The sequence below is a fragment of the Trachinotus anak genome, unplaced genomic scaffold (assembly GCF_046630095.1).
Source record: "Trachinotus anak isolate AG129_WGS33_773 ecotype Australia unplaced genomic scaffold, CSIRO_AGI_Tana_v1 ptg000016l, whole genome shotgun sequence".
NCBI lineage: Eukaryota > Metazoa > Chordata > Actinopteri > Carangiformes > Carangidae > Trachinotus > Trachinotus anak.
This window is the reverse complement of record NW_027273867.1, coordinates 24,527,194-24,551,229: the sequence shown is the minus strand read 5'-3', so window position 1 is coordinate 24,551,229 and position 24,036 is coordinate 24,527,194. Positions and strand designations below refer to the sequence as shown.

At 41.0% G+C, this 24,036-nt stretch overlaps 2 protein-coding genes and 1 long non-coding RNA gene across 6 annotated transcripts in view; 2 read left to right on the top strand and 1 right to left on the bottom strand.

Moving 5' to 3' along the window:
- Window positions 1–9,265, top strand: part of enpp2l (ectonucleotide pyrophosphatase/phosphodiesterase 2-like) — a 45,428-nt gene extending 36,163 nt beyond the window's left edge. For 2 of the 3 annotated variants that reach the window (XR_011693914.1, XR_011693913.1), the window contains exons 25-26: window positions 6,607–7,655; window positions 7,710–9,265. Coding sequence is in view for 1 of the 3 variants with exons in the window: in XM_071500490.1 (XP_071356591.1) it covers window positions 6,607–6,777 (171 nt within the window). In the remaining 2 variants the exon portion in view is untranslated. Of the gene's footprint in view, window positions 1–6,606 lie in introns of all 3 variants that reach the window. The other variant, XM_071500490.1, reaches the window with a different exon arrangement.
- A 1,842-nt stretch (window positions 9,266–11,107) lies between these two features.
- LOC139634180 (uncharacterized) lies at window positions 11,108–11,995 on the bottom strand. 2 transcript variants are annotated; one of them, XR_011693918.1, is made up of 3 exons: window positions 11,871–11,995; window positions 11,354–11,437; window positions 11,108–11,234 (listed from the first exon to the last, which is right to left on the bottom strand). It is a non-coding gene; the product is annotated as an uncharacterized lncRNA (long non-coding RNA). The 2 variants fall into 2 exon arrangements; XR_011693917.1 differs by lacking the exon at window positions 11,871–11,995 and adding an exon at window positions 11,782–11,862.
- Window positions 11,996–12,849: 854 nt separating this feature from the next.
- The window catches only part of LOC139634176 (ectonucleotide pyrophosphatase/phosphodiesterase family member 3), a 35,093-nt gene continuing 23,906 nt past the window's right edge, over window positions 12,850–24,036 (top strand). Inside the window, exons 1-10 of the mRNA XM_071500491.1 lie at window positions 12,850–12,987; window positions 13,741–13,828; window positions 16,748–16,882; window positions 17,172–17,297; window positions 18,253–18,313; window positions 18,678–18,775; window positions 18,966–19,045; window positions 20,447–20,566; window positions 21,022–21,131; window positions 23,535–23,600. Coding sequence (XP_071356592.1) covers window positions 16,876–16,882; window positions 17,172–17,297; window positions 18,253–18,313; window positions 18,678–18,775; window positions 18,966–19,045; window positions 20,447–20,566; window positions 21,022–21,131; window positions 23,535–23,600 — 668 coding nt within the window. The 5' untranslated portion in view covers window positions 12,850–12,987; window positions 13,741–13,828; window positions 16,748–16,875. The remainder of the gene's footprint in view (window positions 12,988–13,740; window positions 13,829–16,747; window positions 16,883–17,171; window positions 17,298–18,252; window positions 18,314–18,677; window positions 18,776–18,965; window positions 19,046–20,446; window positions 20,567–21,021; window positions 21,132–23,534; window positions 23,601–24,036) is intronic.

Genomic DNA, 24,036 nt, shown 5'->3' with positions numbered 1-24,036 from the left:
TTGACAATAAGGAAAATGGAGAATATCAATAAACCTGTGCTTTAACCTCATATATTCTTACAATTAATTTCAATTTTTTAATTTTTTTTTTACCACTGTTGTGTAAACATTGTGTGACAGCTGTGTCCAAGGGCAAAAGCATTTACACATGAAAAATGCTGCCTTACAAATTCCATGAAATACAATAGTTCTGAGAATTTGACTTAATTAGAGCTTTTGTTTCAGGATCCTGGTGAGCTGATATGTTTACATCACATCTTGTTACAATTCCTCCTTAAATGAGCTGTCAAGTAAATATTTATAAAGCATTTCAGCACCACTGCCGCAGGAGATAAAAAATTAAAATGACAGCTTGGTTTAGGTTTCTTGAGAAGTATGGAGACAATTAGTGATACTCAAACCTCTTCTCAGGGGAACACCAATAATCCGTCTGTGCGGCCCAGATGCAGCACACGTTCCAATGTCAACTGTTCCAACTGGTGAAAGACATTTTTACGAAATATTTCAATAAAAGATCTTAAAATAAAGTCTTTCCTCTCTTGCACAGATTTCCACCTTTGATGGACATTTTTTATAAAAGATTCAAAACTAAAAGTAACAAATATTTGAGTACAAACACTGTTGACTGACATTTACGACCGCCGGGAAAAAGACATACTGTGGAGTCAACTGTAAAATTTCCCTGACAACTGTAAACCAGCAGAGGACGGGCCGAAAAACCCGTAGCATCAAACATGACCTCTCCTCAACCTGACACTATTCTTCATATTATTGGTCTTGTTTATTACTCACTGAAGACCATGACCTTTTCCTCTCACTACTGTGTGAACTCTACAAACCGTCATAAATCCTTGTTTTATCATTTGATGCCGATCAATCCTCTTGGCTTCCTCTACTAAATGTTCGCCATCAGTGCACGTGCATGAGGCTGCATGTTGGACTATGATTGGCTGCAAACTAGTTGTCTGTCCAGGTGATAAAGAATCGGAACACAGAACACAAAACACTTAACAATAAAGCTCAAACATCCAAGTGAAGCAAAGCACATTTATGAGAGAGAAGTGGGACTTTAAGATTAGAGAAGATTATCAGCTTGGTTAAATATTGAAAAAGCCAACAATGACTTGAGTGAGAATGAGTGCAAAGTAATTAGCTGTCCCTTTCCAGAACAGCTCTATCATCTGTATTGAGGAAGCGCAAATTTCTGCTTGTTGTCGTGTCAGCGGTTTTAAATCTAAATATTTTAATTCCCTAACTGCAGGGAAAAGTCTACTATTACTGTATTTTCCGCACTATAGGGCGCACTGGATTATAAGGCGCACTGTCAATGAATGGTCTATTTTCGAACTTTTTTCATATATAAAGCGCACCGGACTATGAGGCGCATTAAGCGAAACAAAACAGATAAGTCAGTCAGACTTTATTAAACGCGTTCACAATAACTCTCAACATTGTTCAAACGTTAATGAGCGTATTCACAATAACTCCCAACCTTGTTCAGTTGTAACACGTAAAAAAAACAGTCTGATACCGCTAAATCAAACGTTAGTGTATTCACAATAACTCTCAAAATTGTTCAGTTATAACACGTAAAATACGACACAATACACTCACTTTTTCAGCTCATTCCTCGTATGTATTACTCCGCGACACTCCTGACTACGGTAGCCGTAATGCTGCAAGCGGTGCGGCTTTGTAGTTTACCAAAGTCGTACTGATTTTGACAGAGCGCCATGAGCGCTGTGTACCACACAAAATCGCTTTGAGGTCAGTCAGCACAACCAGAATTAATCCATATATAAGGCGCTCCGGATTATAAGGCGCACTGTCGTTTTTTGAGAAAATTAAAGGCTTTTAAGTGCGCCTTATAGTCCAGAAAATACGGTAACTTGGATGTTGGTTTTGGCCTGTGGTTGGAAATGATCTAATTTCATCTTGTTTTCGTACGGTACGTCATGCAGAACATTTACCACAGCAGTAGCAGGAAGGGCAGGTGACCCATACACAGACAAACAAAGGCAGGCTGATGCAGTAAGATGCTTCCTAGTGGCAGACAGGGTTCAGAGGCAGGTTGGTATAAAGGCAGACGGGCAAGCAGGGAGGGACAAAGAAAGGAGGCATTGCACAATGACCGCAAGGGAACAAATGACGACAATCTGACAAAGACTGTTGGTGATAAAAAGCTAGTATAAATAATGCAGGGCTGATTTCGGAATGTTAGAGAGCAGGTGAGGGGGTGGATGGGACAGACAGCTGTAAGGAGCCAGGAAGCACCTGGAAGCAGTGAAAGAGGTGGCAGATACAGCTGGGAGGCAATCCAAATGTCCACCCACACACACTCACATGGTTCCCTGTTAAGTTCATGAGGGCTCAGGGCTGTCCCACTGTCAAACCATCAAGGGCTTGAGGGCCTGTCGTGCACACTTTCTGTGAGTCAGAATTTCTGCAGACCTTTGCTGAGGAAATGAAACATTGGATTACAGCAGTTACCAGGGGATGCCTGGAAGTCCCAAATCCACAATTGTACATAACATGTTTTGGCATCATCAAGGTAACGGTGGTGCGTCATAAAGTGCTGCCCCGTTCCTCTTTAATGCCATTTTTAGCCCTTGCAGCCTCTCACACTCAGTCACTTACTGGTGACGTTAATTGAGTGTGTGAGGGTTCAGGGGCCCTCAGAGGGACACGCCATGCCAACACTGTCTCGTTTGTCTACAATACAATGTCACTCAAGATGTTTATGGTTGTAAGCAAAATTCAAAAACAAAAACTCAACACATTAAAGAAAAAGTTCAACAGTTTTTGCCAAAATGATTAAAGGAGGAATTATAGGAGAAGGTCAATGCCATATTCATTCCTGTCTCTTAAACATTCAGCCAGCAGCCAGTTTGCTTAGCTTAGCACTGAGATTGGAAACAGCTGGTCAGGCTCTGTTTTACGGTAACAACATCTGACCAAACTACAAGGCATAATCCAAAAGCTGGGGAACCAATCGAGAGCCAACCTAGACTTCCAATGAAGTACGTTGCCTCTTTGATATTTTGGCAGATTGGACCTCCTGCATAACCTCAAATGGTCTTGTTTTTAGTGATGCATTTTTGTTCACTTGGAATTTCTTTTTTTTCTTTTTCCGACCTCGCTCTTCTGCTCAGTCTTAACATGCACTTGTATAAAACTGAAGCACACAAGATGAATTACTGTCATTACAGGCTCTGTGAGTGAACATGTGGTCCCTGGCAGGAGGAGCAGTAATCAGTGCAGACGCGTTTAAATGTATTATTCAGCTGTCCTTCTGGTATAGGTAGCTTGTATCACGTTGACCCTCCTTTAGTGAGTCAGACTGTTTAATGTCTCACCTTCATGGGAAGTATGACACTAACGAACATTTCCATGAAATCCTCTGTGGTTTTCCTGTTCACTCACGTGCCAGGTAAGGTGAGCTCATTAAGTGCTGATTACGTGTAGGTGTGCATCTTGTGGATTCCTTTGCTTCAGTGTGTGTGGGTGGGTGTGGTTTTTCTTTTATTTATTTATTTATATTTTTAAACACAACACAAGGAGAGATTCAAACTGTGACGTATATAATTAAACTGAAAACATTCAAGAAAAAAGTCAACATTTTTTGCCAAAAACCTGTTCGCTTCCTGGTGGAGAGAAGTCAATGCCATTTTCATCCCTGTCTCTTAAATATTAAGGCAGCAGTCAGTGAAGCTTCATATTAAGACTGGAAACAGCTGGCCAGGCTCTGTCCAACCTTCAAAATCTGCCTACCATTGCTTCACAAAACATAATTATATGAACCTTGACCTTTTACCTGTATTCATCATGACAGACCTTGACTATACGGTCAGATTTCAGATCTTAATTTCTTTATTTGTACAAAGCTGTCTAGTCCTCAGCTATGTGGCATCTGTTCCTCCAATAGGTATCTTGTTTTTTCTGGGGGAACATATTTGAGTGCTTTACCTTGGATAGTAAATGATGAGTTCTGCTCTCTACAGACATCTCTGAAAGCTTAATTACAAAACAGCTCATTGCTCTTGCTAGCTTGAGGGCAGGGCGGCTTAAAATATGACTTTTTCTGTGTGTCCTGATAATTCACAGAAGACTGTGTGGCACATGACGAATCTTTGTCTCTTATTTCCAAGCAGTGATGAGTGCCAACACTTCTGAAAAGGTGCAATTTTTTCATGATCATTTGTATATAATTATTGGCTGCCATACCTTGACTCTGTCATTCTTGTGTGTGTGGTGTGCAACATGTGCCAAATGACACGACTGTACATGCATGGCACTGAAGGTTTTAAAACCGGTTCAGGTCAGTTAACATGTAGTCAAGCCCGAGGCTAACTGGAACTGAGAGCTGTGACCCCTGCTGAGCAGTGGCACCAAATAACAGAAAAAAGACAAAACGTGGCTCTTAATTTGTGATTTGCTAACAATGGTGAGCAGTAAGTAACGAGACTTTTTAGAGAGTGCAGAACGTGTCGTGTCGGCGGTAAGGGGGTCACTTTCATGTCCAGGGGTCGTGCAGTCGACAGTATGTAACTTCTGCCATGAGGGATTCTCTCAATCAAAATGATAAGAAAAGACAGAGCTGGGTGACAAAATCTAATGAGATAGCATGGGGTTGGGTTGTCTTCACCACCATTGTCGTCAGCTTCTCCTGGTTGGGATTCTTTCAGTGTCAGTGCTTCAGGAGGTTTGCCTCCCCAACAGATAGTCACACTACCTTCAGTCAGGCTTACGTGCCCCCACTCATCCATCTTTTGTTTTCTTTGTTTGTTTTTTTTTACACCAAATCTAATCTTGTCTCCTGGCAACACTATAAAACAGCAGTTTATTGTGTGTATTGTGTGGCCTTGGACTGGACACCACAGGAAACAACTGGTTTGAAGGTTCACTCAAATATTAAAAGGTTTTTTCCAGAGCATTCAACAACATCTCGCATCATTGGTTGACAGTCGCCACAAGAGTACGAGTCTTCCACGTGGTGGTTTTGGTCTGGTAGTCAGACGGTTGGTGTTGTTTGTTTACAGGTGGTTGTTTAGTCTCTTGCCGCTTCTCCGATGTAATGTTTCCCTCAGCTCTTACATGTAACATCATAATGATTTCACGCACAACTCCAGTCCTCTCAGAGGTTGGTTCTGGTACAGCAGCAGAGTGTGAAACTGTTGAGATGAAGGAACAATTGAAATCAAAAGCATGGTTAAATGTGCGTTGACTCAGACTCCAGTTTTTTTTTTCATTCTTGGCACTCAGGTGTGGACCAAAACACCCACACTGATTCCCACTACAAGAACTGGTCTTTGTCTTGGTGCAAACTGTTTGAGGAGTTTGTTTGTGTGGGAACAGGATCCGACCTCAATCTCACCCAACTACAAGATATGCCCCGAAAGTTTGAGTAAAAAGAGCTGGAGAATGAACCGAGGTCTCATCTGCACATCTGACGAAGTACGATGCCTCTTTGATATTTGGGCAGATAGATCTGTGGGACCTGCTGCCTAACCTTAATGATCTCTTTAGGTTTTTAGTGATGCATTTTTGTTGACTGAGGTTTTTTTTCTGTGTGAAAAGATGCTGACTTAACTTCTGCTCAGCCTTAACATGCACATGTAGAAAACTGAAGCACACAAGATGAATTACTGCCATTAGAGGGTCTTTTTGTGTGAATCTGTGGTACCTGGTGGAAGGAGCTGTAAGCAGGGCAAACGCCAGGGTGCTAAAATGTATTATTCAGTACGAGGCTGATTATTCAGCTGTCCTCGTGGTACAGGTTGCGTGTATCACGTTGACCCTCTGTAAACGAGCCAGACTGTTTTGATGTCTCACCTTACTGGGAAATTTGACACTAATGAACATTTCCATGAAATCCTCCCTGTGGCTGTGGCAGCACCTGCTGATTTACGTGCCAGGTGAGGTGAGCTCATTAAATGCTGATTACGTTGGTGTGCATCTCGAGTTGTTCTTTGTTTCAGTGTCTGTGTGTGTGTTATTCTTTTTTTTAAACACAACACAAGCAGAGATTGAGATCAGCCTAATAATTCATCTTTATTAGTAAACTAATTGAGGACTTTATTCTGAGCTCTCTGATTTCCTCTTTTTACGGCTCTGATTAGATTCTGTGGTAAAAGGTCACAGGGACCTCACTAAACACAGTTTTGGCCATAACTCAAGAGAATAGTCACCAATAGTGTGTGTGGGTCAAAAACTGTTACTCAATGAATAATTAATTACTTCCTGCTTCACCCTGCCCATGGTTATTTCCACTACATACACTTCAAATCTGTGCGGCAACTTTCCTAGGTTTAAATGTGCAGTTTTGTTTCTTGAAAATAGTGTTATAAAATATGTGCTTCTTTTTCCACAGCCTAATGCTGCTTGCATGAACACAATGGCTCACACAATGTGTGAGCCATGTGGAATTGTTTAGTCCTGCAGTCTGCAGACTGGTTAATATCAAAGTCTCACATTTCTCTCATCCCTTAAAACCAACTCAGCAGTAACTTATTGATAACATTTCCCTCCATTAAAACCCAAACACAAGCTTTAAGCACAATGATGGCATCCACAGCGAACAACCACTTCCTGTCTGTGTCTTTGCAGAGCGCCGAGGATGAGTCACAGTGGGTCGAAGACCTGCTGAAGCTCCATACGGCCCGAGTCCGAGACGTGGAGATCCTGACGGGCCTGGACCTCTACCGATCCACCAACCTCACCTACACCAGCACCCTGAGACTCAAAACCCACCTGCACACCTTTGAGAGTGACGACTAGACACACAGAGAGACAGACACACACATACAGGATGTAGCCATTTGTAGAAGTCCTGCATTTTCAACACATGCTTGCTGGACAGCCAGCACGTTGTTCCACTCCTGAGGAACTGCTGGAAAGGGGAGTGCATTTTTGAAATTTGAAAAGATCAAAAGAACCTTTTGGCAAGTAGTAGTCTGAAGATTAACACAGGGATATTCAATGCTATCCATGAAATTCAAGAAACAATAAGCTAGCACAGGAATGATGCAGGATGGGGGTTTTTTCTAACCGCTGCCACTGTAATTTTCATAAATACAGTATATACAGTATATTCTCATAAACACATAAAGGACCATACCAGTGTTTTAGCTACATAACTAGAAATGATGTATACCTCATGTTCCTACTGACCATCTATGTTGTAGAATAAAAACGTAATATGCCCTTTCTCACTTATAGAAATCAATGAGTCGACTGTTGCAGCTTGCAGGAAGGAATATGATCATTGTGGGGCCCACACTGAGAACTTTTCAAACCAACCTTTAAAACTGATTTTCATGCTAAATGGAAATAAGTAGAAGCCAACTGCTGAAAGGAAAGTGTATTTATTTGTAGTTAAAAGGCTAAAACACAGAATTCTCTGGTATAGTTCTGTAAAGGAACAGTTTGACATTTCGGGAAATACACTGATTGTCTTTCTTACTGAGAGTTAGATGAGACTGACACTGCTCTCTTGTCTCTATGTTAAGTAGTAAGCTGGAGCCAGCAGCTAGTTAGCTTAGCTTAGCATAAAGACTAGCCTGGCTCTGCTCAAAGGCAACAAAGCCTGCCTGCGAGCATCTCTGAAGCTCACACTGTATCTGTATCTGTTTGGCTTCAGACTGGTATAGGTAGACGTAAGCTGAGACAGAGCCAGGCTCTGTTTCCATGTTTCCAGTGTCTGTGCTAAGCTAGGCTCATCTCCTGGCTGGAGCTTCATATTTCAACACACACGCAAGAGTGCTGTTGATATTCTCACCTGACTCTTGGCAAGTAAGTGAATAAGGGTCTTTCCCAAAAAAATGTTTCTCTCTAAAACAACATGCAGTATACACGTTGCAGATACTCATATCAACACAACACCAGGGTCAGAAAATTTCCATGAAAACAGTGAACTCTTTTCTGGATCTACTGGGAGAATCTAAGATGTTTTCTTCAGAAAGATGCTGATGACGAGTGGCCTTTGCATGTTACCACAGATATGATCATCATTCTGACACAGAAACATGATTTTTTTAATAACGGTCTGGCTGTGTGGCCTGAAATTGCATGAAATGTTAATACAGTGCAATCAGGCAGAGAGGGAAACACAGACCTGTACAAACCAGTGTGTCAATCACACAGTTAAGCAATGTGGTGAAAAACAAACGTCACATCAACAGTGAGTTTGCTGGGACAGGCCCTCCTTTTTTTTTTTTTTTTTTTTTTTGATTTGCTGACTTTTTCCAGCAGTGGCTAGCAGACAAATGTAACTGGTACAAATGGAAGTTATTCCCCTAAAAGGAACAGAAATAACTGTCCAAAAAAAAGAAAAAAGAAGAAGAAATAGCAGTTAATTCCTAACCTTGGTGTGTATACACACACACACACACACACACACACACACACACACACAGTGACTGCAACTTTCCCTCCCTTTGTCTCACCTGATCATCTAGGTGTATATTTTTATACAATTTTTCATATTTATTATGTAGCATCATAATAATAACAGCACCTAGTGTCAAAGCATTAATCCAGTGTAACAGTCTGTCCCCATTTGCTGTAATAAGACCACCACTGATATTGTGCTTTTTTTTTCAAGGTAGTGACAAGACTGATGGTGCTGTAAAGGAGAAATCTGGGTCTTATTTGTATACTTTGGCATGAAAACATTCAGTCTGAGGCAGGCATAGAAACATCCACAACCAATCACAGTATATAGAAGCGCAATTGATGCTTAACATTCCTACAAAATGTTCAACATAATCATCTGTGTCTCTGTAAATCTGTGTGCTGTGCATGCCCACCTATGGGAAGTAGATGGTGGAAAACCACATCTGCTTTAGAGAGGCGCTGACTTGCAGACAGACGTATAAAAGGGACAAAATCATAGCTCTTAAAAAAGATCAAACTGCGTCCTTCAGAGTGAAGAAGTCTTTCCCGGTTCTTTTTTAAAAATGTGTTAAGTAAAAGGATCTCTGCGATACTGTGGTTCTGCAAAATGACTCAAGCCTGTGAAAAGTTACCTCATTCGACTTCCTGCCTTCACACATTTTTAACTCTGCACATATAAGAGCGGTCGGAGTTTTACTTTCATGTTACACTGACGAGTTAACGCAGCTAGCTGTCATGGTAATCAGCACAGCAGAGAAAATAATCAAAAACATGTCAATAACATGACCTAGGAGCTTGCTAAGCTGTAGATGAAGACGTGTATATCTGTAGAATTCCAAATAAAAGCCGTAGAGAACTGAAAAACCTTGAATGACTGGAACTTATTTTCTTTCTCATCATAGTTGCCATGCAACCAAATTACAAGCAACGTTGCCCCATCAGCAAGCGGCCACCACCGAGGTGTTTACATGTCCAGCTCACCACTGACACACAGTCCATTGTTGGCTTTTAAGGCAGCCCAGTGTTATGGTTTCCAGCAGAATTGATGTCCTGTTTGCCTGCTGAGTGCGTGTGCAGTTAACCTGAGCTGCAGCTCAGCACTTCAGTGCTCACTGAGTGTTTAGCAGTTTCCAAGGAGATGGCTTTAAATCTGATACACATGTTTTTTGAGTCCTCTGTGGCTGCTTTGTTGTAATCAGACATGTTTGTGCTAACCTCAGGCAGTCCAACATATCACGATCACTTACATTAGTGATTTTTTACTGCTACACAAGGTGCTGCACATCTGACATGAGACAGACTAAACAAGTTAACTCGTACAATCTGTCGGACTCGAGTGAAAAGCACTGGATGGTCGGTTGTGTTATTTAACTTGCTGTATGAAGAATATTTTTGTTGTGTTTGAATATTCCCAAGCAAATGTGAAAAATTTGAACCACACCTCAAACAGCTTTGGGGACATCAATCTTCATTCTTCACTGTTAAAACAGCCTTACAGGAGCAGAAGTGACATTGTGTCAAGCCTTCTTACACTATAATCCTCATTTAGAAGCCAATTCACACCACAGGATCTCTCATACACCTTCTTCGCCATGGTTATTGCTTGGACATACTTTCTCAACATCATACGATCTTTGTTGTCATGGTTACGATAATAACAACGAACGGTCATGGATAATAGAAACAACATAAACTGCTCCTGTCACATGGGAATCGAACACCGCTCTCCTGGGTCATATTCATTCATCCACCCCAACCTCCTCCTGACGTGGACTTTGTTGCTCTATAAACTACGTCACCGCACTTTTCCCTTTGCTCCTGTCACCATTACTACGACCACTAGATGTCGCCTAGCAACAGAACCTAACGATGGGTCATAGTGACCTGCTGACAGACGACCTGTGGGCTCGTTTCTTACAGGAGGACACGATTTGATTCATGATTTGTATCACTGCACTGTGATATGACTCATAAGAGGCCACGACCACTTGTGAACACTGAATAAGGATCCTGGGGGAAACATGAGACTAGTATGAGAATCATGGAAATACAGAACAGATGATGTCAGGAAAACCTGTTTGTATCTGTGAACCATATGAGGTCATCTTGAAACTTACATCACTGGGCTGGTGGAAGCAGTGACAGCAGATGCTGTAATTTCATTACAAATATCCAGGGCATTTTACAAAAACATGCAATGATTTGTGTCTGCTTCACACGGGGGTGAAGCCTCGCAGGGGGAGTGAGCTGATGATCTGATGTTTGAGGTTCTGTTTATCATCTCTCTGCTGTTACTGAAAATTGATGCAAACATGTTGCACTGAAGGGATTAGACACAGATCATCTGGTTTCCTGGTCATGACAAAACATTTAGAACAGTGAGAAAGAATTGAGACTCAGATCCTCTCTTCTGATTGGCTGACTGACCTGTTGTTACTAGAGCTCCACAGAGAGGCCTGAGAGAGGAGACGTAAGATAGATAAATAAATAAATAAAATACTTTATTGATCCCTTGGGGAAGTTCAAATAGTCCAACAGTCACTAATGTATAATAATTTTAGACGTGTCATGTGAGATGAGACGTTGGCTGCTGCTGTAGCTGCTTCTCTGGCCTGCAAGGATGTTGTGAAGAGGATGGTCGGTATTGTCCAAAGTGGTCTGCATCTTACAGCACATCCTGCTCTGATCTGACGTCGCTGCCACAGCAGACTACACATGCAGCATTTCACTGCAGATGTCAAAGGACCTGAGCTTCCTGAGAAAGAAGAGCCGGCTCCGCCCCTCCCTGTAGACGGCATCTGTGTTCAGGGACCAGTCCTGTCTACTGCAGAGGTGCACGCCTAGGTATTTATGAAAACTACATTTAGATGGTTTTTGGTTATAAGAGTCACAAATATATCTTCTTATTGGTATCAACACTTCAAAAATGAAACACTAGAAAAAGTATTGAATGTAGGACCTTTAAGTCATTCTTTTAAGAACAGGTTTTCCTCCAGATGTGGCCGAACGATTCTTCGGAAAAACAACCTTGTTTCAAGTTCTCCTTCAGATTCCAAACAGGGACAACAGTGCATGTGAAATTCAGTAACCTGAACAAAACTGTTATTCATGTGGCTTCAAAAAGGTCCCCTGAAGGATCTGTCACTGGCACCAGTGTCAAAACAGCCCTAAACCAAATTCCGATCGAGTTCACATAAGCAAAAAAAACCATTTCAGGAAATAACTAAATTTGAAACACAAGAACAAAACCCTTTAAAAGCCATGTTGTGTTTGTTTCTGATCAACTCAACCTTACAGCAATTTCCCCTTTGTTTCATTAAAGTAATTAGATTATAATTATAATCATGCCAACAATTTGTAGAGGTAAAATGATCAAGTCAAAAAAACCTGCAAAGCCCAATGTTATTCCTCCGGTCTGTAGGTAACAGGCAGTTGTTCTAACTGCATAACAATAACCAAACAATGGCGTCACTTACTGAATGTGCAGATAATGGATTAAATGGTAGATTATTAACAGTCAAGGTCGGGAGTTTCCCTCAGTTGTAAAACTGAAAAAGTTTGACCCTCAAACGAAGTAAAGGTCTTCTGCTCCTGTGGCTCATCCACCTCACGGTTAAACGTGTCGTTCACGCTGAAGCTTTTCTGCCCCCACAGAGGTAAAGGGTGGTTCTGTCCGTTCTCCTCTGACCTCTCTCATCAGCAAGCTGTTTCTGAAACACTCCAAAAGGGGGGAGCTGGCGTGAGCTGAGCAGGCACTTTGGCAGGACTCCCAGCTAGGAGGCTGACAACAGGTGATTCATTTGTGTCTGGTAAAAACTGCTGAAGTCTGCCAGGCTCTGTAGGGAAATATTAAGAAAGTGTGAGACATCCCACCAAATTCGAGGGAATGCATCAGCTGGTGTAGCTCTGGCAGTCAGACAACAGTCCGTATGGCAGGCACTGGGTAGTACCTGCTTTATTTTACTTCACTTTATGGCTCTGACGGCTGTTTTTCTTTCAGAGCAAAGGTCCTGAATTTTCATCATTCAAAACTTAATCAGAGCTTATCATGTGAAGCTGTTTGTCATAGTTCCAAGCTCAAGGTTGTTGATGACAACAAAACAGCAAATTCCCTGTTAGTGGGGGCAAGGCATGAGTCAACATCATCTCCACATTATTAAAAGTCTATTATTGACTTCACTTGTACAATGGCTGTAATTTATACTGTCACATAAACCAATATATTGCTCCAGGTTATCAGCTGTTATTGATATTCACAGCAATCAGTCACCCACACTGGCTGTTTGAATCTGCTGGACGTCTGCTGAGTGTGTTCCTGATCTGAGCTAATCATTACGCTCCCCTTGCTACCTGTTTCATTTCACGTGTATCAGGTGAATTTGTGGAGTTGAAAGGTGTGATCTGACAGACTGAAAGCACAGATACGAGGGATTATCTCCTTTGCTCTCATCTGTTCTAAACAGTCACTTATCTGCTGCTCACACCTGGTCCAGAGGTCAGTGCTGTGATATCTCTGTGTGAAAGTGAGACACCGACACATTCGTGGTAGCCATGGGTTGGGGGAAGGAGTCGCAGAAAAAGAAGAAGATCATTGTAAGTACTGGCTCTGGGTCTGAACCGTCGATAATGGGGGCGTTGCTCGTTGCACAGACTGAATACAAGATTTAGGAGCTTAACTGAATGCAAAATGTGCATAAGTATTTTAACCATTACTTATGTATGGAGGTGTGGATGAGAGCACGTGCTCACATATAGATATTGAATATTACTATGTAAAGTGGCATCATGGGAGATATGGGACAAACTCAATCCTCTGACAGTAATAAACTGCGGATTTCATTGCCTGGATCAGCTGGAGACTAAATGAGCTCCACTGCAGCAGCTTTAAGATCATTTGCATTTGTGGGTTGAAAGAGCATCACAGGAACAAAGAGCCAACTTGTTGTAACTGCACAGGAATGTGAGGAACATGTCCCAGGCTGCTTTGCACTTCGGTTAAATGTGTTATGTAACTTGCCTTCAGTGAGAACGTTGCTGGTTTCAGACTCAGTGCTTTACTTGTTAAAACTACTTTGGCTGCTGCTTAACAAATCCAACATCAGCCGATCACCACTGATCTCTCTGTACCGACAGTTGTGTGTGTTTGTCTGTGTGGGTGACAGACAGACGGAAAACTGGTGTTGTTTTGGTTGACAAAACATGTCTCATCTTGTCAGAAACGCACTAGTTGGCAGCTTCATCTTACATTTGTGCCAGGACAAACACACTCTGAGGAGATTTATTCTTGTGTCTCGTGCGTGTGTGCGTGTGTGTGTGTGTGTGTGTATGCGTGTTTGTTTGCCACAGATAGGTATCTTGGCCGTATGAATTGTGACCCTAATCCTTGGTCTTGGACTTGGTCTTGGATTGGATTTGCAGAAATGTCGAAATAAAGGTGCTGACAGACACACACATCCACCCACACACACACACCCACACAAACTCACATGTGTACATGTTTATACTCTCTCATATACTTAAACACATTAAAACAAATTCTCATTTCAAAAAAACACCTCTGTGTTCGCCCCTCTGGAGGTCCCATCCATACTTGGTGACTCAACTGTTTATTCATTTTCATGCCATGAAATCTGGATTTTATCACAAAATAATGGACAACTCATTGTGCCTGGACTATAATGAGTCAGCTGTATATTAAATCAGTGTAATCACAGTTACTCAGCGAGTCAGGCTTAAGGAATTTAAACAGAGCATCTCCATAAATCCCTTGAAGCATTTTAAATGATAAAAGAGTATAAGGTTATTTTTTCTAAATGTACAGTTACAGACTTCATGTACTGATGCCCCTGTGGACACCATGTGGTATGAAACATGCTTGAAGATCCTATCAGTCACATTTAACTGGTTCTAAGCTACGTTAGCTAAGGCTAAGTGAACGTCGGTTTAAACTCTTGTGTAATTAACGTTGGCTACAGACAGTAAAGAGCAGTGTTCACTCTTTTTGTGCCTGGCAGCTGCTTGTCAGCCTGAGCAGGCTGTGAAGGTCCCACATGTCCAGTGTTATTTGAAGTGTTGATATCCATAAGAAGATATTTTTTTTTGAATATTTGAATATATTTGTTTTTTTTAAGAACCAAAGAGCATGACATTTGTTGTGATAAAGTTCCAGAAGTCCTGACGGCTGGTTTTAAGGCTCAGTGTCTGAATACAGGCTGTGTGCATTTCTCTGTGGACTGAGGCTTTGATACTTTCACAGTATTAATATAGAACCTAGACCTGCTTTATAATCACAAACACATGGACATCTGCCTTTAGACTGGATGGAGCTTTAAATCCACAGGTGAAACCTCTGTGAAATGTGAAGCATTCAGTTGGTGGAAAGCTTAATGTTTAAGCTCATTATCAATCTGACATCTGCTAAAATCTGATATCTGACAAAAAAACAATGAATGGGATTTGTTTAGTGATGTTGTGGCTTCCTAAATTAGCCACTAGATGTAACTAAAGTAGCTTTTGAAAATTACCTGATGAGCAACAGTATTCAGAGATACCATGACATATAACAGGCAAACCTCTTTTCCTACCTTACGCATCCTGCTTTGCTTATTCCCCACAGTAGCAGGGAGGTCAGCTCATCAGCCAACCACGTGCTCAGATCCTTACTCAGCACAGTGTCACTCAGTGTCCGACGCACATGAATGACTGGAGCAGCAGATGGCATGGAAGAATGTGCTTAGATGCAGTGATTTTAAAACTCAGCTGATTATTGGTGTTGCTTGTGTGGTCCTTTTCTTTTCACCAGCTTTCCAGTGGCTCAGAGGAAGTACTGACTCATATCAGGAGCAGTGGTGCTGTTTCCTCATAAGGCTTTTGGCGTGCCATCGCAGTACGCTTCCGTATACATATCTGAATCACTGGGCAGCTCCCAACAGTCTGGTTGTGTGTTTTTTGCCTCAAATACACACATTTCATTCTTGTCTGTACATGTTTGACTTGATTATTTTGTTTCGCACAGTTGGGAATTTGTATTTGAAAAATCACAGCTAATTATCTTCAGTATAGACTTCAGTGGCACTACCTTTTATTGAACAAATAGGCCCAGTGAAAACTGTCCTGAATGAGGTTTGTGGACCATAAATGGGATAAATGGGAGAATATTAATGGAGGTAATCACTGCTGTTGAGGTTTTTAACATTTTTTAATGTGATTATCACTACAAACAAAATTTCCTTCACTTCTGTTTACTAGTGTGGTGGAGGCTGTTCCTCTGTGTGGCTGCAGACCACTGATATATAAATATACTGATGAAACTCATGGTCATGCTTTGTGTTAGAAGCTCGAAGCCTGTTACCCATTTAATCCCAGTTGTCTTCTGAATTAATTTGCATAACTAAAATAATCTACTCTGACTTGTAGAAGCAAGTCAGAGGTTGAAAAACCTGATTTGTCATGTTGAGTTGTGTTTTCATTTTTCCGTTGACACTTGAAGGCTTCCTTTTGTGTGAGATCACATGACAGTTATGACTTGAAATGTGACCTATGAGCATGTCTCATGTGACACAGAAGAATATATTTAACACAAAGTAAATGCAATATATGCAAAACTAATGACTAGCACGTGTCCCACTGAGTCACTGCAAAGCTGACACACAAACAGTGGAGTATATTTGAGCCAATGTAGGTTAAAAAAAGAAAAAAAAGTCTGAGATTCACAAGAATGAAGTTGCACATTTTAATAAGTTCAAGTCATCACATTAATATTTGTAGGAATAGTTTAGCTATCACTAGAGCAAAAGTTGTGTTAAATATATTTAAAGAGAAATAATAATAATAATAAAGAAATATTATCTGTATGTCTAATATATCTAAGCTTTAATATAACAAAAAAAATCATAATATAATGAGAATAATGTTATTTCAAGAAAAGGACAGAATTTTTTTGAGATTCTTATATTTCAATGAAGCACGGTGTTCTGAGAAAAAAATGGAAAAGTTGTAATATTCAATTTCTTCTCCATAAAAAACTCACACCAACACCAACCTTTCACACACACCAACCCTGTCACTCACAAGTCAACGAGACAATGATTCAAACAAAGTAAGTGATGATTCATTCATACCAAAGGTCGTAAAGGCTCTAAACATTTTCTTTCATTAGAAGGAGGAACAGATGAACATGCCTTCTGTCTTCCTGGTGGGGGTAGGGTCCAACTGAGCATGTGCGGTATGAGTGTCACCACTCTAGCATGTTTCTGACTGAAGGAATAACACTTGTTGCGTCTGTCCCCGACCCATTAGGTGTAACACGTGTGGTTTGTAGGTAAACATATGAAAAAGGTCTTGTCTTTTCCAGTCGTCCCGCATACATCCTGCAGAAATCGATGCTATGAGCCCTACGACGGCGACATCCCCGGCTGCAGATGTGACGAGGGCTGCGTCACCAGTAACAGCTGCTGCTATGACTACCATGACATCTGCACCATGCCAAGTGAGACACTGTTAAAACTGCCCTCACGCCCTCTCAGCTGGTCAAGTTCAACACCTGTCAGCCATCTAGATGAGCAACCATTTGTCCTGAGGCAGCATGATGGCAATCACACTTTTAACTTTGCTGTTTCTTATTTTCTATCTCCATCTTTTCTCCATCTGTTTCTTACTTTTCTGTCATTGTTGTAGTTGGCTCACTCTTGTGGAGTACCAAAGTTCAGTTTAAAGGCAGAGTTAAACATTTACAATCAAATTCAGCATACATTTGTTCCCATAATTGTTCCCTGCAGCTGAGCAGTGGGGGTGCACAAAGCTGCGCTGTGGAGAGAAGAGGCTGACGCAGAGCAGATGTCACTGCTCCGATGACTGCCTGTCTGCAGGAGACTGCTGCACAAACTACAAAAATGTCTGCCATGGTGAGGATGGGATTAGTCAGAGGTGGACAGAGCAAAGATATGAGTAGATTTGATCAGGCTAAATGTGAGAGGATGAGTGGATGGTAACAGATGGACGGTTAACCATGGGAAACCAAGACACAGTGCTAGTGTCACATAACCTCCCATATGCAACATGAAGGTTATCTGCGTGAACTGTGTAATGCTTGTGACTATTTATTTTGTTGTAAATGACTGAGATGTAATTGGTAATGATCCAATGTGGGAAAGCCCTTACTTTAAACGTGATTATGTTTCTCCACCAGATGTCTTACAGTCCTATCTCTGTTACTCAAACTTGTTAGGTCATATCATCTGATTTCAACACATACTCAGATATTTATCTAGATCAAATACACAGTTTCAATTTTGAAGATTTCTTTTAAGATTCGGGACCTCTCACGAAAGCTTTGGGAAAGGTTTGTATGAACAAATGTAAGACTTGGAGAACCACCTCGGTTTTATTATAGTGACATTTCTCATGTGCTGCTGCCGGCTGAAATGCTCATTTGAGATTTAGTATTTTGTTTATGCCAGAGATGAAGATCATATCCATCCTAACCTATCAAAGCCCTCTTGACTGAAATTTATGCAAAATTGATGGTGGTCAAAACTGTTTGACTGGAGAGCGTGCATATATTTAATAAATAAAGTTACTTTAACTTACTTTATTATATTTTTTTAGGAAATGAATTAGATTCAGATATGAGTGTCGGGAGGTGGAGAGACAGTCTGTAACCACAACAGTACAAAACAGAACAAGTAGATCAATTACATTTAATGGATAGTGAGAAGGCAACAAGATGAAGTGATAAACAAAAGATCCACGAGGTCAAACATCTGTCATCACCATATTATCCAATGTGTATTATTAACACAATATCAATATTTCATTTTTAACATGAATGTGTTCTGTATGTTTTCCACCCTGCTGTAGGAGAGAGAGAGTGGGTGGAGGATGAGTGTGAGGACTTGTCGGCTCCCTCGTGTCCAGCAGGGTAAGTTCAGTGGTGAGAACTGAAGATGTCCTTTGTTTTTTTGTTTTTTTCTACACATTTGTTTTCATCTCCAATGAAATTCTTGTTTTATATATGTATCAAACAGCTTTTAGATGTTGCCTGACAAAACTTAACTATGGGTCATAATAACCTGCTGCACAGATGACCTGTGGGCCCGTTTGTTAATCCTTCTCATATAATTATCCCAATTTGATAGAAGACACAATTAATGTTGGGGTACATAATCTGCATTTCATCCATTGTTTTATTCACTCTCCATCTGTGACTTATGGCTGTATCTGTTTGTATTCGTCTGTGATTAATCCAGTATCTTCCTCTGGATTGAATTTCTTTTCCCTCATAGATTTCAGCAGCAACCACTGCTCCTCATCTCTCTGGATGGACTGAGAGCTGAGTACCTGCAGACCTGGAGCACTCTCATCCCTGTGCTCAACAAACTCAGTTAGTGTTCATCTTAGTGTGTGTGTGTGTGTGTGTGTGTGTGTGTGTGTGTGTGTGTGTGTAAGTGACAGAGAGAGAGAGATCATATAATGGCTCAATTTCCATGTCCACAATAACACATTTGTTGGAGCCATGTGTAGAGGAAACAGTGTTCTCTAGCTGAGTCCTCTGTGTTTGCTTTACGTCACAGAGACGTGTGGAACCTCTGCTCCGTACATGCAGGCAGCATTTCCCAGCAAGACTTTTCCCAATCACTACACCATTGTTACGGTAAAGACACGAGGCACTCGCCCTGCTTCACATGAAGACATGCACACCTGCAATGATGCACGTAGAAACAGGGCACATGCAGACATGGCTGTATATTTCACACTTTTTTAGTAGCTCTGGTGAAAATCCCCCATTAAAATGTGATCTTTATTAGTTGCAGGGGCTTGGAAAAAGCAGCCTGCATGCAGTGGCACTGCACTGGCAGCTGACACGCAGCTACAGACTGCAAGTAAAAGCTTTAACTGTTGTTGTTGATGATTTACCAGTGAAGCCACTTCGATTTGTGTTGCTCTTCTCAGCCAGAAGCCAGATCCCTTTTTAGCCACATTATTATATATTAGCATGGATGTCAATGCCAGTCTGTCACTTGGTCCAACACTTAGACTGAAATAGTTCTGCAACTATTGCCTATTTGGTACATGACCCCATCAGGATGACCTGTACATTCCTTTAAAGGTCCCATATTTTACACTTTCTAAATGTGTTCAGAGTATCCATCAGAAGATATATTTGTGGTTTTAAGAACCAAAAACCATCACAAAGCTATATTTTAAGGCTGCATTTCATTTTGTCCATGTTCAAAGTATTAATATAGAACCTAGACCTGCTTTATAATCAAAAAAGACATGGACATGTCACATTATACAATATGGGATCTTTAAATGTTCATCTAAAGGCATCATCAGGCCATTCCTATCAGCTTCAGTTGTGTGTTCTTGTGTGTTTAGTAGTACTGAGTTCGAATGCTACATGCTGAACTAAAAAGGTGAACATGGAAAACATTATAGCTGCTGGACATTAGCATGTTTTTCAGCATGTTAGCGTGTAAGCACACATCTGTAGACTTTAGCCCTGTTTCTTCTCCTTTGTGTTGCAGTTGTACAACAAGCCAATCATTTCCTGCTCTGAACCAAAACAGTCAAATTAAGTGATGGATGAACAATTTGTTTTAACTCACAGTTTCAGAGATATATCAGTGCTAATGTTTGCAGGTGGCTCATAGATTGCTCCTCTAGATGTTGACAATAAATTGATGTATGTGAAATCTTTTTTCCAGATCCACAGAATAGACTTGGTTCCTCTGCATGTATGCTGTCGTTATGCTCAGGACAAGCTGAAATATCTCAGCTCTGTGTCACAGTTCTTCCAGAGGTTTTCCAGGAACTGCCTTGGAAAAAAATAACTATTCACAGGGAATACTCGCTGTAGATACCGTTTACTCCCAGTGACTAACATCTTATTAACTGTATGCTTCTCCTTTCCAACATTCAGAGCCAGACTTCACCCTATCACAAATCCACAATGACTCAACTGACACTTGCACTTTCAAATGTGTATTTTATACAGAAACTGGTTCATATCCAAGTAACCATCACCCATATTTCTTGCCTCCGCTCTCAGGGTCTCTATCCAGAGTCTAATGGTTTGATTGACAACACCATGTATGACCCGGTGTTTGATGCTACCTTCAGTCTGTCCAGTCCAGAGAAAGAGAACCCTGACTGGTACCTCGGACAACCTGTAAGTCTTGTTAAGAGTAAAGTAAAGATAAATTAATTTCAGATGATACCAAATACGACACACAGAAGTTAGATAAACTATATTGTAAGATGATGCACAATGCATTTAACATGTTTCCTTTTTCTGTAGCACTGATGAAAAACAAGGTCTTGGATATCTTACAATATAAAGTGATATGTTGCCTCAGTCATTAAATGAAGCAGACACAATTTCAGTTCACATGTAAATTTCAGTTTGATAAGTTCAAGCTAAATTTTAGTGGAAATGGGAATTAGGGAATATTTTCATTCGATTTTATGGAGCCACGAAGAATGGCATTGTGTGGTTGACAGTTTAACTCAGTAAGTGTGCTATAAGTGTTGAACTGTTATAATCCCATGTCAGGTTTTGTACAAGGCAGATACAGTCACACACCCCAACCTATGTTGACCCATATTCCCTGTGCATGTCTTCAGGTTTGGCACACAGCAAAGTACCAGGGTCTGAAGTCGGGGACGTTTTTCTGGCCAGGATCGGATGTCAAAATAAATGGCAGTTTCCCAAACAAATACCGACCTTACAATGGGTAAGACTGTCATTTCTGTTTTTCAAAAACACGCTGAGCAACCAAAATGTGACTTTTGAGTTATCACATGTTTCTATAGACAGTGGTTGTGCACCATTAGAGAAGAGCAGGCAGTGTAGCAAAGGCCCCATACCATATGTGGGTTAACAACTACCATTTGGATGAGTTATTAAAGTAAATATTTCTGTCTGACCTTTCGTTTATGTCTGGTGTCTGCTGAGTCTGTTTTCAGTCAAGTGTTGCAAGGAGTAACAGATGTATTTCAGAAGCTTATTGTTTCCAAAGGCTGACCTTTTTTATTAAAGCTTCAGAGGAGTCTTCATCAACCAAAGCACATCGAGACCAGTGGCTGTACATGATTCATGTCCTGTAAATGCATTTTAAACTCTGTGTTTTTCCACAGAAAACATTTTATCATTAGTTTCATCACAGAGACATTTGCAATCTATGAAGCAACATCAATTCATGTAAGGTGCACTGATACTGGACAGGGAATTGTTGATAGTAAACATCATATTTGTAAATGATCCAATGAAGGTGATTATTGCTGTAACAGTACAATAACAGGATCTAAGCTGATAAAGTCCTGCACTGTTCTGATATTGCAACATAGAGTGTTTTTATTGCTGTGTGGGAGGGTGTATGCTGGTTTCAGAGCACAAATGTTATCAGCCTAGATGCTAAGAGCATTACTGTTCACACTCCTCCCTGCCATGTTTTGGTATCACGGCCACCATCTTTGATTCATCACCGTCTTTGTATTCTTACTCTGGGTGCCCTGAAGGAATCCTGGAACAGTCAGATTTTGATAGGGTAGGGCTGCACATATCCCACAAAAAGACCAACAATCAATAATATGTTAGTCTGCCCCTGAGTACTTGGTATTGACTTATGACTTCCCTGCCTGCGGCTCCCAACCTGTTGGTTCCTGTTGAAGACACAACTCACAAATATATTACTTTAATTTTTTTAAAAGTCTCATTAAATTTTCTAAAACAGTTTGTCACTGTAGTTTTTAACAGATGTTACTGAAACCAGAGAAAATAGTGCATTTATTGAGGACTATTTTAAGTGGTGGATTAATCCACATTTGGTGCCCTAGCCAGATATTTGGAGCTGCAGGATGGTGTCAAAATAAACAACAGTGTGTGACGGAGGAACAGTTTATAATACACAGACAGTCCCTGTTAGTAGGTTGGTTTAGGTCTTTGTTGCCAAAAAGAAAATTCTCCTGTTGTATTGACTCAGACTCACTGACAGCAGACATCACAGTTTGCCAAAGCAGCTGCTGGAGGAACTGGATGTGAAGTTTCATCCCAGATGTAGTCCCTCCCTTTTCAGACAACACAGTCTCAGTTCTTTGTGTCCTGGATTCCACAAAATGTTGGAAACTTTCTTTTGGGATTCTGCTGAATTTGGACCTGGGGACTGGGGAGGCCACTGAAGTTCACTGAACTCCCTGTCATGTGTGTGGATGGAGCATGGAGCATTATCCTGCAGGAAGTAGCCATTAGAAGATGGTGAACTGTGGCTAAAAAGGGATGAACATGGTCAGCAACAACACTCAGAGAGACTATGGCATTCAGACCATGATTGATTGGTGTTGAAGGCCCAAAGTGAATCAAGAAAACATTTCCCACACCACCACCACCAGCCTGGACTGTTGACACGAGGCAGGTGGGGTCCATGGATTCATGATGTTAATGCCAGATTCTGACTCTCCCATCTGCTGCCTCCGCAGAAATCAAGATCCATCAGACCAGGCTATGTTTTTTGAGTCCTCATCTGTCAAGTGTTGGTGAACCTGTGTACACTGCAGCCTCCGGGTTCTGTTCTGGAAACAGGAAGGAGAACCTGACGTGGTCTCTGCTGTTTCTGTCCATCCGGCTCCAGGTTGGACGTGTTGTTCAATCCGCTCAGCACAGTTGCTCATTGTGGTTATATGAGTTATTGTAACGCCTGGTTTCCCCTTGGTCGAGGCTGGCAAAGTTCCCCCACTCTGTGGACAGAGTGAGGACTCAACTGAACTCAAAAACCAAATGCTTTCTCTGACTTTTAGGTGTCCCTGAGGTTTTTTTTTTTTACTTTCTGCCTCTGTGTTTTTAGTTCTAATTGTTTCCTGTCTGTGTCCATGGGACAGTTAAGTCATCTGTTGCCATCTCATGTTATTTCTCTGTATTATTAATTAGATTTTTAACACTAACAGCTTTAACACTGAGCTGAGCACAAAATACCACAGTTTGTGCATCATATTTTTGATTGGTCAGTGTAACTACAAGAAAATGCTACTACGTCATGTTACCACTCTGGTTCAAAGCCAGCTTCTGATGTCATGTGTCTGCTGCCTTTTAAAGACATAATGTTTACTCCTGCCATCTCTCTCTCTCCCTTCTTTTTTTTAAGTAAGGTGCCATTTGAAGAAAGAGTATTTACTGTGCTGAAATGGCTGCAGCTACCAGATGATGAAAGGTTGGTTCTGGACTCTATTTTGGAAATTTCACAAAATTAGGGACGCCAGGGATGGCTGTGGAATTTTCTTTCTGTATCTTGTTACACAAATATTTACACGTATCTGCGATTAAACAGCGTAGGTGATATCTCTTGGTACAACTTGCAGGAAAGATATCTCATAGACTCACAGTAAACATGATTTTAGTTTGAAGAGTTTCACTACAAAGCAGAGAATGCTGTCACAAAAATATCTCAAAATGACCCTTTTCCTTCTAAATAGCTGCTTCCTCACATGTGGAATAAGGACTAAACTGAGCACGTGTAGAGTGAATCAGGGGATTCCTAACTTGGAATTGGAGAAATTGGAAGTGTTACAACTGACCCATGTCCCAACCATCCCTGGTCTCCTCTAACCTTTAATTTAAATCTGGCTCCTTTTGTTCAGAACATTGCA